The sequence below is a fragment of the Pteropus alecto genome, unplaced genomic scaffold, assembly GCF_000325575.1.
Source record: "Pteropus alecto unplaced genomic scaffold, ASM32557v1 scaffold49, whole genome shotgun sequence".
Taxonomy (NCBI): Eukaryota; Metazoa; Chordata; class Mammalia; order Chiroptera; family Pteropodidae; genus Pteropus; species Pteropus alecto.
Window position 1 is genome coordinate 138,159 of NW_006443131.1, and position 14,150 is coordinate 152,308.

Here is a 14,150-nt window from a genome sequence, read left to right on the forward strand (position 1 = left end):
GGCCCGAGCGCCCGCACCCCCTCCCACCCCCATAAGGAGCAGCCTGAGGAGCGGGAGGTCTCTGATGCACACTCAGCGCAGGGAACAGAGATCAAAGGATTCAAGTTTGCAGAGGAAGAACTTCTTATGGGTTTCCGAGCTGATGCAGGGTTGGTCACTTCCCTTTCTGTCTCACCCTGTGGAGTAAAACTTTTTTCTCAAAAATTCCCTTAACTAATTATCTCTAAAAAGGGTTGGGAGAGCATATGGTCTCAGAGGAAATATTACTTTTCCCAAAACACACACACACACACACACACACACACACACACACACACGAGATGAGAGAGAGCGAGAACCTAATCTTCCTCGCTGGGTGGTTAGTACTGAGCATTAGGAGCAGAAAACGGTCACCTCATTCTTAATTCAGAAGAGCCCGGGCTCGGTGGGAGGCGTGGGAGGGTGTGGAGGACCCGCACAGGCCGCTGGCCCTTGTGATTCGTGTCCTCTACCATTTGCCTGGTGCGTTCGGTGCAGAGAAGTGCTGTTCCTAGTCCTTCGTCATTTTGTTTACTTAAGATCAATTTTCTATGCAATTTTTAGGTCCATAATAATAAAGCTTGAATATTCTCCTTTTAAGACAGATATATTGAGAGAAGGAAGGCAGATAAAAAACGATTGACTTTGACATTTGAAATTAATACGAAACAAAAAATAGGTCCAAAATGTTAAAATAATCTCATTTCTATTTGCCGTTTGGTTTTTAAAGTATTAAAATTATCTCAAGAAACTTACTATGTAGCCGAGTCATTAGAATAAATTAACAGATTTGGGTTTTTTTAAAAAGACAAAAGATAATAGTATGCACGTGCTACTTCAGACCACTTTACTCTAGTCATAGGGTGAACGAGGTAGAAGCAGGTGCCTCACAAAAGCAGATTTTCTCTATTTAGCTGTCAGAGACTTCTAAGGGAGATCAACCTCACATCTCACCTCTACAACTGGAGATTTTGATGAATACACATCAGAAAACATGTACATGTGCTTTGTACATTTAAAAATGTTATTTAGATTTTAATAACCGGTACTATTAATTTTCTGTGAATGACTAACCTCGGTGGCCATTTCTGGATACTTCTGTCAAGTAGAAACAGAGCACATGTCAAATACTGTGTTTTAAATATAAACATTATTGAAGTTATATACTATAATCATAATACCATTAATTGTATTGGTAGAGATAGAAGATAGCTAGATATAATGATAATATTATCACCTCCATTAATTTATAAGAAAATGGCATACGATTTTTTTTCATCAACAGAAATATTAAAGTACATGGGTGAGCAATAAAAACTAGTCAACATTAATTCTGTATTCCAACAAACTTGGCACAGTCAGATGGGTCACTCCCCTGAGAGCTGCTTCTTAAACTTAAATTAGGTCATTAGCTTGTACAACCATCTCAGCCTAATATTTTCTCATGGAAACTGGAGAGAAATACCTGGAGAATTTGATGCTCTCAAGAATTTCCTTTCTGAAATAATGAGTCCCTGTGAGGAAAGAGGTCCTTGTGGGGTAGTCACTCAGTACAGGGGGTGGATGCTTAGCCGAAGAAGACTTTAGAAGCAATCTTTAATTTTTTTGCCATCTGACTCTTACTCACACCCTAAACCACCCCTAATCCATCACAAATACACTTAAACTTGTAAATGATGAAAACATTATAGTTGTGGAAAACTATTTTCTGTGAAAATAATACAATTCAAGGGTTATAGTGACTGTAAGAGCTGCTTCCCAGCACATGACTTAATATGTTATAATATGACATCTTAGAATGTTGTCAGAAAAAAAAAATGAAGCCTGTAAGTTTATGCCAGTCACCTTCATCATCAACTGCAATTATATTTAAATAAATGATCTTTCATTGCAATATAATCTATTTTTTTAATCATTGTAGCTTTTGTGGAAGTGAACAACAGATTATTTATAAAACCTTTGTCTCATGTATTCATAAAATTTAATTTCAAATGTCCATCACTTTTTTGAACCTTATTTCCCAAAACTTTTCTTCCCTCTTCCTCCTCCGCCTCCCTAAGAGCAGGACATGAATCTCCCCTGTGCAGTTGTCCCCTCTTCCAACTTTTCCCCCTGAAGACTGCTCAGCACTGAGAGGGATCTGTGTGAACAAATCTTAGTGAAATAGCCCCTGTCTTCCACCTGAGTCACTTCCCCCCACTTGTTCACTCTCTGAAGCCCAAACTCCTTTTCCTTTATTACACCAACATATACGCCCACAGGTCTGGTTACTTTTTTGAGTTTCACTTCTTTTATGCGAATCCTGTGCACTAAAATATTAATAGAAATTGTATGCCTTTTCTTCCATTCATCTGTTTTCTGTTAGTTTAATTCCAGACATAAGTTTTGAGATGATCACAAAGTCAATGTCAGTAATCTTTAAAGAATTGAGAAAATAGCAATGAAATCAGAGTAATGGGAATTTAGGAATTTTACATTTTAAAAAATTAGCCACTAATTGATTAAATACACTATGTAATGGTAAGTTTTAAAGTGATTTATAACAAAAGTCTACACATATTTTACTATCAGTTACTTTGTAATTATTATTAAAGTATATAGTACATATAAAAGTGCATGAATATATTTTATATGTTATTTAAATACATACATACATGATATGTATTATCTGAATACTATTTAAATTTTCCGAGTAGAATTTACAAACACTTCTCAGTATAGTTTTGAAGAATACCAAGCAATAGTGACTAAGATGGTAAAGCATTTCTACCTGTTCTTGTCTGCCCGTAAAACCTCACTCAAAAGGTGGCTAATGAAACACAACCACTCTGGAAAGAAGGTACTATTGTTCCAGGACGTATATATGTTTTAACCTACTAGAATATGCACTTGTCAATAACTTGCGTGAACTTAAGGATGACAGGCGTAAGAGATTAAAAACGAGACCAAACTGAGAGAAATCGATGATTCTATAGAAGTCAGAAATAAAACTTAAAAATAAAAGCAATTAGTAAATGGGTGAAATTTAACATAAGTTAACACAAAGTTATTTATTTCATATTGTATACTACAGGGCGATAGAAATATGACTAACAGTAAGTCCCGTAAAACCTCAATTGGGAACATACTGACAATAAAACATGTAGATTATTCGTTTCAGTCGGGTTCACATTTTAGAAGATAGATTGTAGAACTAAAATGCTTCTGCAGAATAATGACTAGAGGATTCAGGAGTCAGAACACCACGCTTCTTGAATTACCGATGGCATAGATTTGACAGGGGATGTAAAATGCTTTGTCAAAGCATGACACGATATCTAAAGGGCAGCCGTGAAGAGTGAAGTTTGTTCCATAAAGGTTGGAATTCCTACTTATGAGTAAAAATAAAGTAGAATTTTAGCACGATGTAAGAAAGGACTCACCAAAAAATTGGCTTCATACCATGAGGAAAGAGCAGAGCATTTCTGGCAGTGTGGGAAAGTAGAAATCTATACAAAATAGAGATTGAATTAAATAATCTGCCTAATGCCTTTCCTCTTTAAATTCTGTTTTAGTAATTTCCTGTAGTTAAATCACATCTGTCATAGCCATTTCTGTCAATGGACAGTGGTAGAAAAGCAGACACGGAGAAAATGATAAGAGCCAAGCCTTTGGGGAAAAGCCGTGTAGAAGTCGAGTTGATTCTCGTGGCTTCTAGAGAAGAGCCAGGTGGAAGCTGCTCCTTCGACATCCACAAGTCAATATTGGGAAAATGGAATCGCTCGAACGGGAAAATCTCTCTGTGGAGATACGATTTTCAAATACTGGAGGAAAGTTGGACTACATGACTTGTCAGGTCCCTTCTAACCCAGAAAGTCTCAACTTCTACCGGGCTTTTTTCTCTGTGCCTGCTTTGTGAAACATTTTCCAAGTACATATAAGTAAGCGAGAGTTATATAAACGTGTATTCACATAGAGACCTACCTTTACATCTGCAATAAGAAGAAGGCTGGAACCATCAAACATCAGTTGGTATCTCTGTGTGACAGGATCGCATTGGACTTGTACTTTCTTCATTGTACATTTTTATATCTTCAATAATTTCTACAGACAACACACCTTAAAAAAGATCACCTGAGATGGATCATCAGAGAGACCTGCATCCCAGTCCCAGCTGCGTGACACGTGGAAATTATTCAGCCTCTCTGATACTTAATTTCTTCACCTGTAACTGGCATCTTCCTCACAGCAGTGCTCTGGGTAATGGCCGATAGTGATACGCACTTCTATTTTAAGAAAATTTCTTTGAATTATCTGATATACTATGCCATTAACATCATAGAAATTTTATTTTTTGAAAACTCTTTATATACATGTTTTAAATATATAAGCATGAAGAATTTTAGGATAGAACAACAACTAATTATATTTCTAAAACCTAGAACCTAGAACCTGATAGTCACTGTAAAATGAGAAAAGAAAGATGTTTCTGTCCTTCCAGGCCTGCGGCTCAGGTGAAGACCCATTGTACTGAATCTGAGAACACACAAATGTAGCAGAACGGAGTTTAACTATGTAGGTAGAAATCACAGAGAAAAACTCCGAACTGCATAAGATACCTTTCTGATGAGAACAATGCGATATAAAAATTTTGAATCTATTTTCTATCCAGAGACATTCATGAAATGCTCATTTAACAAATTTGTCCTATGCGTTCGCCAGGTCATTTTGCAAATCTGGTGCTGAGAATACAGAGCTGAAAGGTCTGCTCAGCGAAGGCAGGAGCCGAGTCATCCGTCCTTGTCACACCTGTCTTCAGAGGCTCAGTGGTGTTCCATAAACCAGGGAACCACGAGCACATCTCGGGGCTTCGGTTTCTCTAGCACGCCTGTCCCACGGAGTTCTTCACCTGCTCTCTTCCACGGCTCCCTGCTCCCAACCTTTCTAATAAGCCTTGCTGAATCCAAGTAAACAAAATCTCGTGGCAGAAGCAAGGATCATGAGATCGTCCACGGTTTTTCTCCTTGTCCTTCTGCTGAAGAGGGCCCTGGATTACTGGATCAGATCCTCCTCCATCTCTGACTCTCTAGGATGAGAAATGAGGCTTCGCAGGAGAAAAGAATAAAATGCTTTGAGCTTCCCTCGGAGCCTCTAGTGGAGCTAAGATCACGGTGGAGGAGATGGAAGGAAATAATTTGACAGGCGCCTTGACAAACAGAGCTGGCAGGCCAGCCCGGCCCGTCCCTGCAAAGGGCATCACCTCCCTCTCAGTGGCCCCCGAGCCTACTTTCACTGTCCTCCTGCAAGTTCAGTTTAGAACTGCCTGTTTCAATTTTTTTTTTGGCTTCTCAAGACTGACCGGGTGCCCTATGCTTATGAATTTCTTCTTTCAAAGTTGACACTGGAAGATCTGAAGGCTCTGATAAGCAGATTTCTTTGGGCAACCATGGAAAAATATGACAATCTCTAGTCTAGATTCTAGACCAACCCCCAAACATCGGAGTCGAGGGAATCAGAATCTAAGAAGAGAAACGAAGTTATTCAAAAGACAAGCACCCAGTGTCACCCCTTGGGACCCAATGACCCGAGTCTAGTTATTTCACGTTAGTGAATCTTTTTTTTCCCCCGGTCGTCTGGAAAAAATGGGAGAAATACGTGTTTCAAGTGTGTCATGAGGATCAGATGAGGAAATTATGTCACTGAACGGAGTTCGTCCACCCAGCTCAAGCCGAGCCGGACGCCAAACGCCGAGGACTGCAGTGGAGACTGAAGAGTTGCTTTGTGCGCACGGGCACGGTAGGGAGAACAGGAAAGTTCTGGCTCAGAAGCCCAGACTCCCCACTCCGGGGTCAGGGTGGGTTCGGAGGGGTTAGGGAAACAGGTGTGTGGGGTCCAGACTTTGGTTCCGGATACTGCTGGAGGTCGACCTTCTCCGCTGCCTCGGCCGCCTGACCCGCGGTGTGGGTTCGAGCTGGTTCTGCCGCCCCCGACACGGACCCCAGAGCTATGGGACCCGTGACTCCTCCTAGGCCCCAAAGCTGAAGCCCAGGTTCGCAGGAGCGTGTCCCGACCTTCCGCCGCGTCCTTCGGGGGCCTGCGAGCCGCCGGTTCCGAAGCCCGCGCTGGGGTTCGGGGCGGCCCGGCGCCCTGGGTTGGCGCCGCGGCGGGCTGGCGAGCACGTGCTCCGCTGCCGAGTTCGGCCCGTAGGTTTGCGTCAGACGGGGCAGAATCTCCCTGAAAAAGAGGAGACCTGTTGGGGAAACTTCTCTGTCACCTGATTCCCAATCTGCGGGGCTATCGTGCAACTATAAATAGCACATAATTGATAGCGAACGAAAAACATTCCTGTCTGTGACATGCAAATTAAGTCTGTCGCGAGGCGGGACACTTTCCTCCCTCCCCCCCATCACTACCCTCCTCCTGGAGGAAAAGCCAGTTTTTACTCTTACACATTTAATTCCGTCTTCCTGATCTGTAAGTGGCGTCCATTAATTCTCCTTTGAATTGGTGATAAATCACCAATGACCTCATCAATGAGTTAAATAAAATCTTCTAAAAGGGGTTCAATTTAAATTTATCCCTTTTTTTTAAAATTATTTTTGGAAATTTACCCTTTACTGAGACCTTTGCGCTCGACCATGGCAACCGAAAGCAGAAGGCAAACCCACAGTTCATAATGCCGCCTCCGCTGTCTCTGGGGTGAGCAGGAACAGTCTCCGGCCCTGTCCCGGTCCCTCTCCTTCCTCTTGGGGCGCTCGGTTCCCTCCGTCCCCGCCTCCCAAGCACCCGGCTCTAGGCGTCCGAGGCTCCCGGGCTCTGCAAGGTGCGCGGCCCCGGCGGTGAAAGGGGTGTTCCTGAAGAGAAAGGAAGAAGCACCCGAGGTTCTACTCAGTAGAACGAAAACCCACCCAGACGTCTTTTTGGAAAGAAAATGAATTGGTGGTTAGATAAAAATAACGGGGAAAGCCCATTCCTACCACCCGCAGAGCCATCGGGGAAGCGAGGCATTGGTGGTTCAGTGGTAGAATTCTCGCCTGCCACGCGGGAGGCCCGGGTTCGATTCCCGGCCAATGCAACTCCCTTTTCCTTTTTCTTTTTTCCTCTCTTTCCACGCCCCATCCCCGCCTCCCATCCTTCCGATTGTGTTGAAAATGCTCGTTTAGAGGTCGGGTATTTTCGACCTCGAACCACTGGTTTTCTCACACATTCTGACTATATGACTGGACAGCAGGCTGACGATGGGCTCTTTTCTAACAGAAACATCGAATTTTGTGCATTCGGAATATTTGGATTCAGTGAATTCTGGACTCGCTCTCTTGTTTGAATCATGAATAGAACCGACGAGTGAACTTTGAGAAAAAAAATTGTTTTTTAAAGACACACAAAAGTAGCTTGCAAAGATAAATACGAAAACAAACAATTTTAGGCGGCGGACACAACCGCGACAAGCAGAGTGGCGCAGCGGAAGCGTGCTGGGCCCATAACCCAGAGGTCGATGGATCGAAACCATCCTCTGCTAGTACTTTTCCTAAAAAAGTGCTGGAAGCTTTTAGAGCTTAAACAGTCTTGAGACCCCCGCAGTTCTGTAGCTGGAGAAATCTTGAGCAACCGCGAGGGAAGTGTTTTCAGCCCAGGAGAACTTTATGACACATACATCACACAAATTAGAAAGGTTCTAACAAAGACATGCCACATGCACCATCTCAGGGAGCAGAATTGATAATATTAAGCCATTAGCCAAAAGTTGAAAGGTCTCCATCTTTACCTACCACCAAATTGTAAACACGAATGTCAATTTGGAGTTCGAAAGGACCATACGCAGCTATTTTTAGTCTGAGAACCAGCTAAAAGGGGGTATTCTCCCAACGATCTCAAACCTTTGCTGTTTTCCTCCTTAGCACTTATCACTGTATAGTATATAGTATATTTTATTTATTCATTTAGTGTTTTATCCCCTATAGTCTGTAAATTCACAAGAACAGAGGTTTTTGTCTCTTCCCCCTGTGGTTTAGTTGCTGTAGTATCCGGAACGCAGGCTGGAGCATCTTAGTCACTGGTGGTTTGGTAAACACTGTATGTTAAACGCTACAATTTCTAATATACCAAACACCAGTATTCGACATGAGTCTTCACCTTTTCCTTTTGCCTTTTAAAAATTTCAGAAGAGTGCAAAAGTGACTACACAGAATCGATCTACTACTATTTAATAAGATGGCATAGTAACTACAAATCCTTTTTATATTTGAAGGAAAAAAACCCCACATAAAATTGAAGCATCCCCAATCCTAATATTTCCTTTCTCAGGGGAAACTATCATGAATTTGATGTGCCTCTCTCCTATTCCTTTTTTTATTTTTAATGAATAATTTCTCCTTGCAAAGAGTCTAGGAACAGCTTATAATTGGCTCTCATTTAAATCATAATGCTTAGAGGACAGCATAAGGACGTTTTCAGACGCGTATTTCTTAAAAACCTTACCTACAACACACTGTTTCCCAAGAAGCTGTGAAAGGAAGAACAGCAAGAGAAGGGAAGGTGTGAAACTCAGGAAACGGTGTTTCCTACGAGGAGAGAGAGGCAGGAATCGCCAGGAGGGAGAGCAGCAGGAAGACGTGTCCAGCAAACTCCGGGATACACTGGGCGGGCACTCGGCAAGGATGGAGAGAACTACGTGAAGGGAAATGGAACGGATAAAGGTCTGACAGGCTTCCATTTGGAGAAAAGTCTTAGAGCTGAGTTAAACGGCATGTAGAAAATACAGAGGACCAGAAAACGGAAAACTAGGCCATCAGGAGAGAAGCATTTATTAATCCCAGAGAAAATAAAAAGTTGTACAAGAAATGTAATCATAATACAATACGCAACTTGATGCGAACATTATTTACATAGCCCAGAATAATCCACTCACTAAATATTGATTTAACTGAGGATCGCCAATTAGCTATATTAGGAGGATTGGGAGGAAGCTGCAGGAATGTGAATATTCAGGGTGGGAAGTTGTGTAAGAGAGACAAATTGTGTAAAAAAAAATTAAGAAGTAGCAATAAAAGCAAAACATTTAAAAATAAAAAATAACGATGCTTATTAAAAAAAAATAACATTTACTTTATGCGTATCCACACAAAAGCCTTTCCCTCACAATACTGTTGCCATTAAATCTATTGCTCTGTGTTGATCTGTGACCAAACAAAGAAGCACAGCTGACGTTTACACGATGTGGGGACTGGGAGCCTGATTTTCCGCTAGTTCCAAAATGCAAGCAACATCTGTATCCATCCAGCAGAAGGGGGTATAGAGGTTTGTCATTAAGGTTCTTTTATTGACATTTTAATTTTATTTCCACATAAAATTCCCGTCACAATAAAGAACCACAGTATTCAGTTGAGATGCCAGCTGAGGTCCTGTTCCTCTTTCATTCTTGCCAACACATATGCCCCCGGCAAATACAATTCCCTTCTGAGATGAATTTTAAAATACTCTTCTCAGTAACAAGCTTTCTAATCTTACAGATAACTAGAGGCACATGTGATTAATCTTTAAAAAAAAAAAATTGCCAAAAAAGATAAAACGCGTCCTGCTATTTTCTCCTGGTTCCTATTTCAGAAACGGAATTTTTGGTTTGCTCTTGGATATTGCCGCCATGGATGGAGCATCTCCTCAAAGTGGTGGATTTACCTCCTAACTTGCAAGGCACTCGTTCTGCTCTCTAGACGAAGAGTTTGTTAACGAGCAGAAAATGAAAAGAGAACAGTTCTATTGAGATAGTCATTCTGCAAAGAACTAGAGACTGTGGGGCCTCCAAGCACCCCCTCTGCGCGGTACAGAAACCGCCCCCGCCACCCGCAGTTTCCCTTCCTGCGGTTTCAGTTACCTGTAGTCAACCCAGGCCTGAAAATGTGAAATGGAAAATACCAGAAGTAAGTAATTCATAAGTTTTAAATTACGAGCTGCTCTGAGCACTGTGATGAAATCTCCTGCCATCCCGCTCCGTCCTGCTGGGGCTGTGGGTGGCCTCTCCCCAGTGTGTCTTGCTGTCACGCTCTTGACCTATTAGGCCCTCGCAGCCATTTGGTTTAGTGGTGTCACAGTGCTTGTGTTCTCATCACCCTTATTTTACTTCATAATGGCCCCAAAGCACAAGAGCAGTGATGCCGACAGCTTGGATATGCCAAAGAGAAGCTTTAAAAGGCTTCCTTTGAGTAAAAAAGTGAAAGATCTTAATAAGGAAAAAAAACTGTATGCTGAGGTTGCTAAGATCGACAATAAGAACGAATCTCTACACGTGAAATTGTGAAGAAGAAAGAAAGGAATCTGTGCTAGCTTTGCTGTCGCACCTCAAACTGCAAAAGTTATGGCCACAGTATGTGATAGGTGCTTAATTAAGGTGGAAAGGGCATTAATTTCTGGGCAGAAGACATGAACATGTGTTCCGATCCACCACGTGTTGCGCCAGAAACCATGGAGCCTGTAAGAAGGCTTGAGCAGGGGACCCCCTGAGATGAAGGGCTGCATTCACATAACTTTACTACGGTATATTGTTACAATTGTTCTATTTCATTATTAGTTCTTGTTAATTCCTCACTGTGCCTAATTTATACATTGAGCTTTATCATAGGCCCGTATGTAAAGGAAAAAACATGGTACGTACAGGCTTCGGCACTACTCATGGTTTCAGGCATCCACCGGGGTCTTGGAACGCATTCTCCGCGGATAAGAGGGATGACCGTACTGGTTTTTCCAAGGTTGAAATAAAGCTTGTCACATGTTACACTGTTAGCAATAGCTTCGAGTGACCTGTGTGAAAGAGGTGTTCTGACACAGATTATTTCTGCTGGGAGGGACTTCAGTGATCTCTTTTAGCTGAGCAGCAGAGAGCGAGAAGATGAGACGATGCAGTGAATTACACAGTGCAATGGCAGTGGCCGCCAGGGTGGTGGCAGATCGAATGCAAGACTAATGATTCCTCAAAGTATTAGTCTTCACTTTATAGCTTTGGATGCTGACAGCAGAGGCTCCCAAGCCTCACTGTCCCCCGAGAGGTCTAGAAACTCCTAGTGTGGGGCGATCTCCCCACGGCAGAGCCGAGTGTACACCCGATGAGGTTGGAAAGAGGGACCCAGGACTGGGACCAGGTTAGCACCTTGCAATGAGAAGGCATCTTTAGACCAAAAGATGAAGCAGGCAACTCCACAGAATATAACAGCATTCATTACATGGTAATTTACTTATGCGAAGGTTGGGTCAGAGCAGAACAGACAACCCATCAGTTTTGTGTTAATTATTCTCCACTGCCTGCGCCCCATGATATTACTTTTAAATAGTATAACTTGAGTACTAATGATTGACAAGCGAAGGGATGAAGATGGCAGTAGTGCCAAGGGCCTTACCTCCTGGTAGTCTTGTGGTGGATGATTGTTTATAATCAATACTCTCGCTATTTTGATATTTATCTTGGTTGTTGCTAGCATTCTGGCTGTTGCTAACAAAAATATTTATGGTTACATTTTAAGGGACGCAGATAATCATCAACTAGAAAGCTTTGATATGCTTGCTAAGGATGGTGAAGCTGGTCAAAGATCACGTGGGAAACTTAAAAATGAAATGAAATTTCGGACATAGATATGGAGTCGGTTTTGTTCACACCTGCGTCTGTACTGAGGGGATGAAGCGGGGGGAGCAGAGGGTGTTAAAGCTTTGAAATAAAAGGAGAATTTAGGCGCCATTGAAAGATGCTGGGGAGGGGAGCAGACTTTCCCTCCTGCCTTGGGTCTCCAATCCCAGCATTCCTGGCCAGCCCCGCCTTCAGCCCACTTCCTACCTCTGGGGTTTTTCTGGGGCCTGTTTTCTTTAAACATGGGGTTCTGTCTGACCTATGTCTCAGGATTTCTAAAAATTATTTTTATTTTCAATTACAGTAGACATTAAATATTATTTGTGTTAGTGTTAGGTGTATATCATCATGGTTATTTATAAATTGAGGAAGTGCTCACTCCATAAGTCTACTACTCACCTGACACCATAGTTAATACAATGTTAATGATTATACTTCCTATGCTGTACTTCACATCCCTGTGACTATTTGGCGACTCCCAGTTTGTATATCCCAAACCCTTCACCTTTCTGACCCAGCCCTCCAACCCTCATTTCATCTGGCACCATCGGCTTGTTCTCTGTATCAGAGTCTGTTTCCGTTTTGTTTAGTTTATTAGATCCCACGCATAAGTGAAACCATATGGTATTTGTCTTTCTCTGTCTAACTGACTTCACTCAGCATGATAACCTCTAGGTCCAGCCATGTTATCGAATGTCACAGGATTTCTCTCCGTGGACTCTCAAACCCCAGCTTGAGAAATGCCCCTGCGCCCACCCTACCACTGATCCTGATGAACGCGGCTTTCCCAGGCTGCTGGGTTCCTCGTTCCACATTTTATCTTTAAGGAGCCGCCCTGACCTTTAATGTTCCCATTGTGCTTTGATGGAAATCATTTCCACTCACCCTAATGTCACCGCGGGGCAGGCAGAGCTGCTACAGTCCCTGTTCCGAGCTGTGTGGGACAAGGACGCGAACTGGATCCGACTGCACAGCAAAGAACGGTTCAATTTCCGCTTATGACTGACTGCGGAGCCCGCTGGTTTTCTCCGGGAAAAACAGGGGTCAGAATTTCACCTTCCAAGGAATCTTTTCGAAAAGCACACCCCATAAACTATCCGGCAAATTGCAGCTCAGCGTAGGTTTTTCAAATACTGCCGCCCCCATCAGACACCAGGCGTCATCAGCAGTGTAACCAAACGCGAGTATGGCTACCGTGGAAGGACAAAAGAGTTCTTCCAAAGGGTGTAAAAAAAGCCAAAACAAACCACTAAATTGGCATAACAGCGCCTAATGCATACTCAACAGTGCCTGTGGTGGACTTTTTAACATTTTATCCTTAATGAGAGTTATTTTCCTTTCCCAAATTAGTCCCAACGCTTCTAGAAGAAACTAGACCACAGACAAAACGCACCAGCTATTTCCGTGAAGTGTGGGGTGGCTCTGAAAAGAGCCTTTGGGTCAGGAGCAAAGCGGCTCAGGAGCGCGTCTACTTGGAGCTGGTGTACTTGGTGACGGCCTTGGTGCCCTCGGACACGGCGTGCTTGGCCAGCTCCCCGGGCAGCAGCAGGCGCACGGCCGTCTGGATCTCCCGCGACGTGATGGTCGAGCGCTTGTTGTAATGCGCCAGGCGCGACGCCTCGCCCGCGATGCGCTCGAAGATGTCGTTCACGAACGAGTTCATGATGCCCATGGCCTTGGACGAGATGCCGGTGTCGGGGTGCACCTGCTTCAGCACCTTGTACACGTACACCGAGTAGCTCTCCTTGCGGCTGCGCTTGCGCTTCTTGCCGTCCTTCTTCTGCGCCTTGGTCACCGCCTTCTTGGAGCCCTTCTTCGGGGCGGGCGCCGACTTGGCGGGCTCGGGCATGGTCGGGAGGACAGAAAAAAAGGGAGGGAAAGAAAAAAAAAGGAACAATGAGCAGAACACGATCTGTCCTTTTTATATAGAGCCTCGCATGCAAATAAGGCGATGAAATACAGTCCTGTTTCTGATTGGTGAATTTTCAGAGTAACGTCAAAAAATTAGCTCTGCCCAATCAGAACGCGGGCATCCCCAATTTGCATTTCCACTGGTCAGGGTGAAGCTGAAATTTAAACCAATGACACCTCTGGTTTTTGGCGTCCAAGGCTGTTTAGACAAAGCTCACCCTGGACTAGGTCCCGCTCGCGGCGAAGTTCCAAGGTGCGTTGCTGATGTCCAGCCAATTGCTGAGGACAGAAAATGCTTGTTTTTACATATAGATGTTTTATATGTTTGTTTATTTAATCATGAATTGCACATGATTGAATATTGTCATATTTTTTCATTTTACAAAAGAAAGGGAAAAGATACAAAGTGATATATACCTAAAGTAGCAGAGATTGGATTTTTGTGTAACAACAACAAAAAAGTTACTTCCTAAGCCACTGACATCTTTAACGCTGAGATTCGTAAGCGCGCTCCGGCCACTCTCCAGGCCACTGCCGCGCGGGCTCGGATCCCGCATGTCTAATGCGACACTTCCCCCGAGAGACCCCGGAGTTTTCGCCCCGCTCGCCCGCGCGGGCCCGCGCTCGGGAG

General features: G+C 43.4%; 1 protein-coding gene, 1 long non-coding RNA gene and 2 other non-coding genes across 4 annotated transcripts; 2 read left to right on the forward strand and 2 right to left on the reverse strand.

Moving 5' to 3' along the window:
- Positions 1 to 3,037: 3,037 nt before the first annotated feature.
- LOC112472153 lies at positions 3,038 to 6,899 on the reverse strand. Its single transcript, XR_003043564.1, has 2 exons — positions 6,609 to 6,899; positions 3,038 to 6,231 (listed from the first exon to the last, which is right to left on the reverse strand). It is a non-coding gene; the product is annotated as an uncharacterized LOC112472153 (long non-coding RNA).
- A 102-nt stretch (positions 6,900 to 7,001) lies between these two features.
- TRNAG-GCC lies at positions 7,002 to 7,072 on the forward strand. The gene has a single exon. It is a non-coding gene; the product is annotated as a tRNA-Gly (tRNA).
- A 372-nt stretch (positions 7,073 to 7,444) lies between these two features.
- Positions 7,445 to 7,516, forward strand: TRNAM-CAU. The gene has a single exon. It is a non-coding gene; the product is annotated as a tRNA-Met (tRNA).
- Positions 7,517 to 12,380: 4,864 nt separating this feature from the next.
- LOC102890194 (histone H2B type 1) lies at positions 12,381 to 13,498 on the reverse strand. The gene is made up of 2 exons (XM_025040872.1): positions 13,002 to 13,498; positions 12,381 to 12,798 (listed from the first exon to the last, which is right to left on the reverse strand). The coding sequence occupies exon 1, from the start codon at positions 13,455 to 13,457 to the stop codon at positions 13,077 to 13,079; it is 381 nt and encodes a 126-aa protein (XP_024896640.1). The 5' UTR covers positions 13,458 to 13,498; the 3' UTR covers positions 12,381 to 12,798; positions 13,002 to 13,076.
- Positions 13,499 to 14,150: the final 652 nt, after the last annotated feature.

What these genes read in the sequence shown, in the direction of transcription:
- LOC102890194 (XM_025040872.1), bottom strand. Translation starts at nt 13,457, where the DNA reads ATGCCCGAGCCCGCCAAGTCGGCGCCCGCCCCGAAGAAGGGCTCCAAG.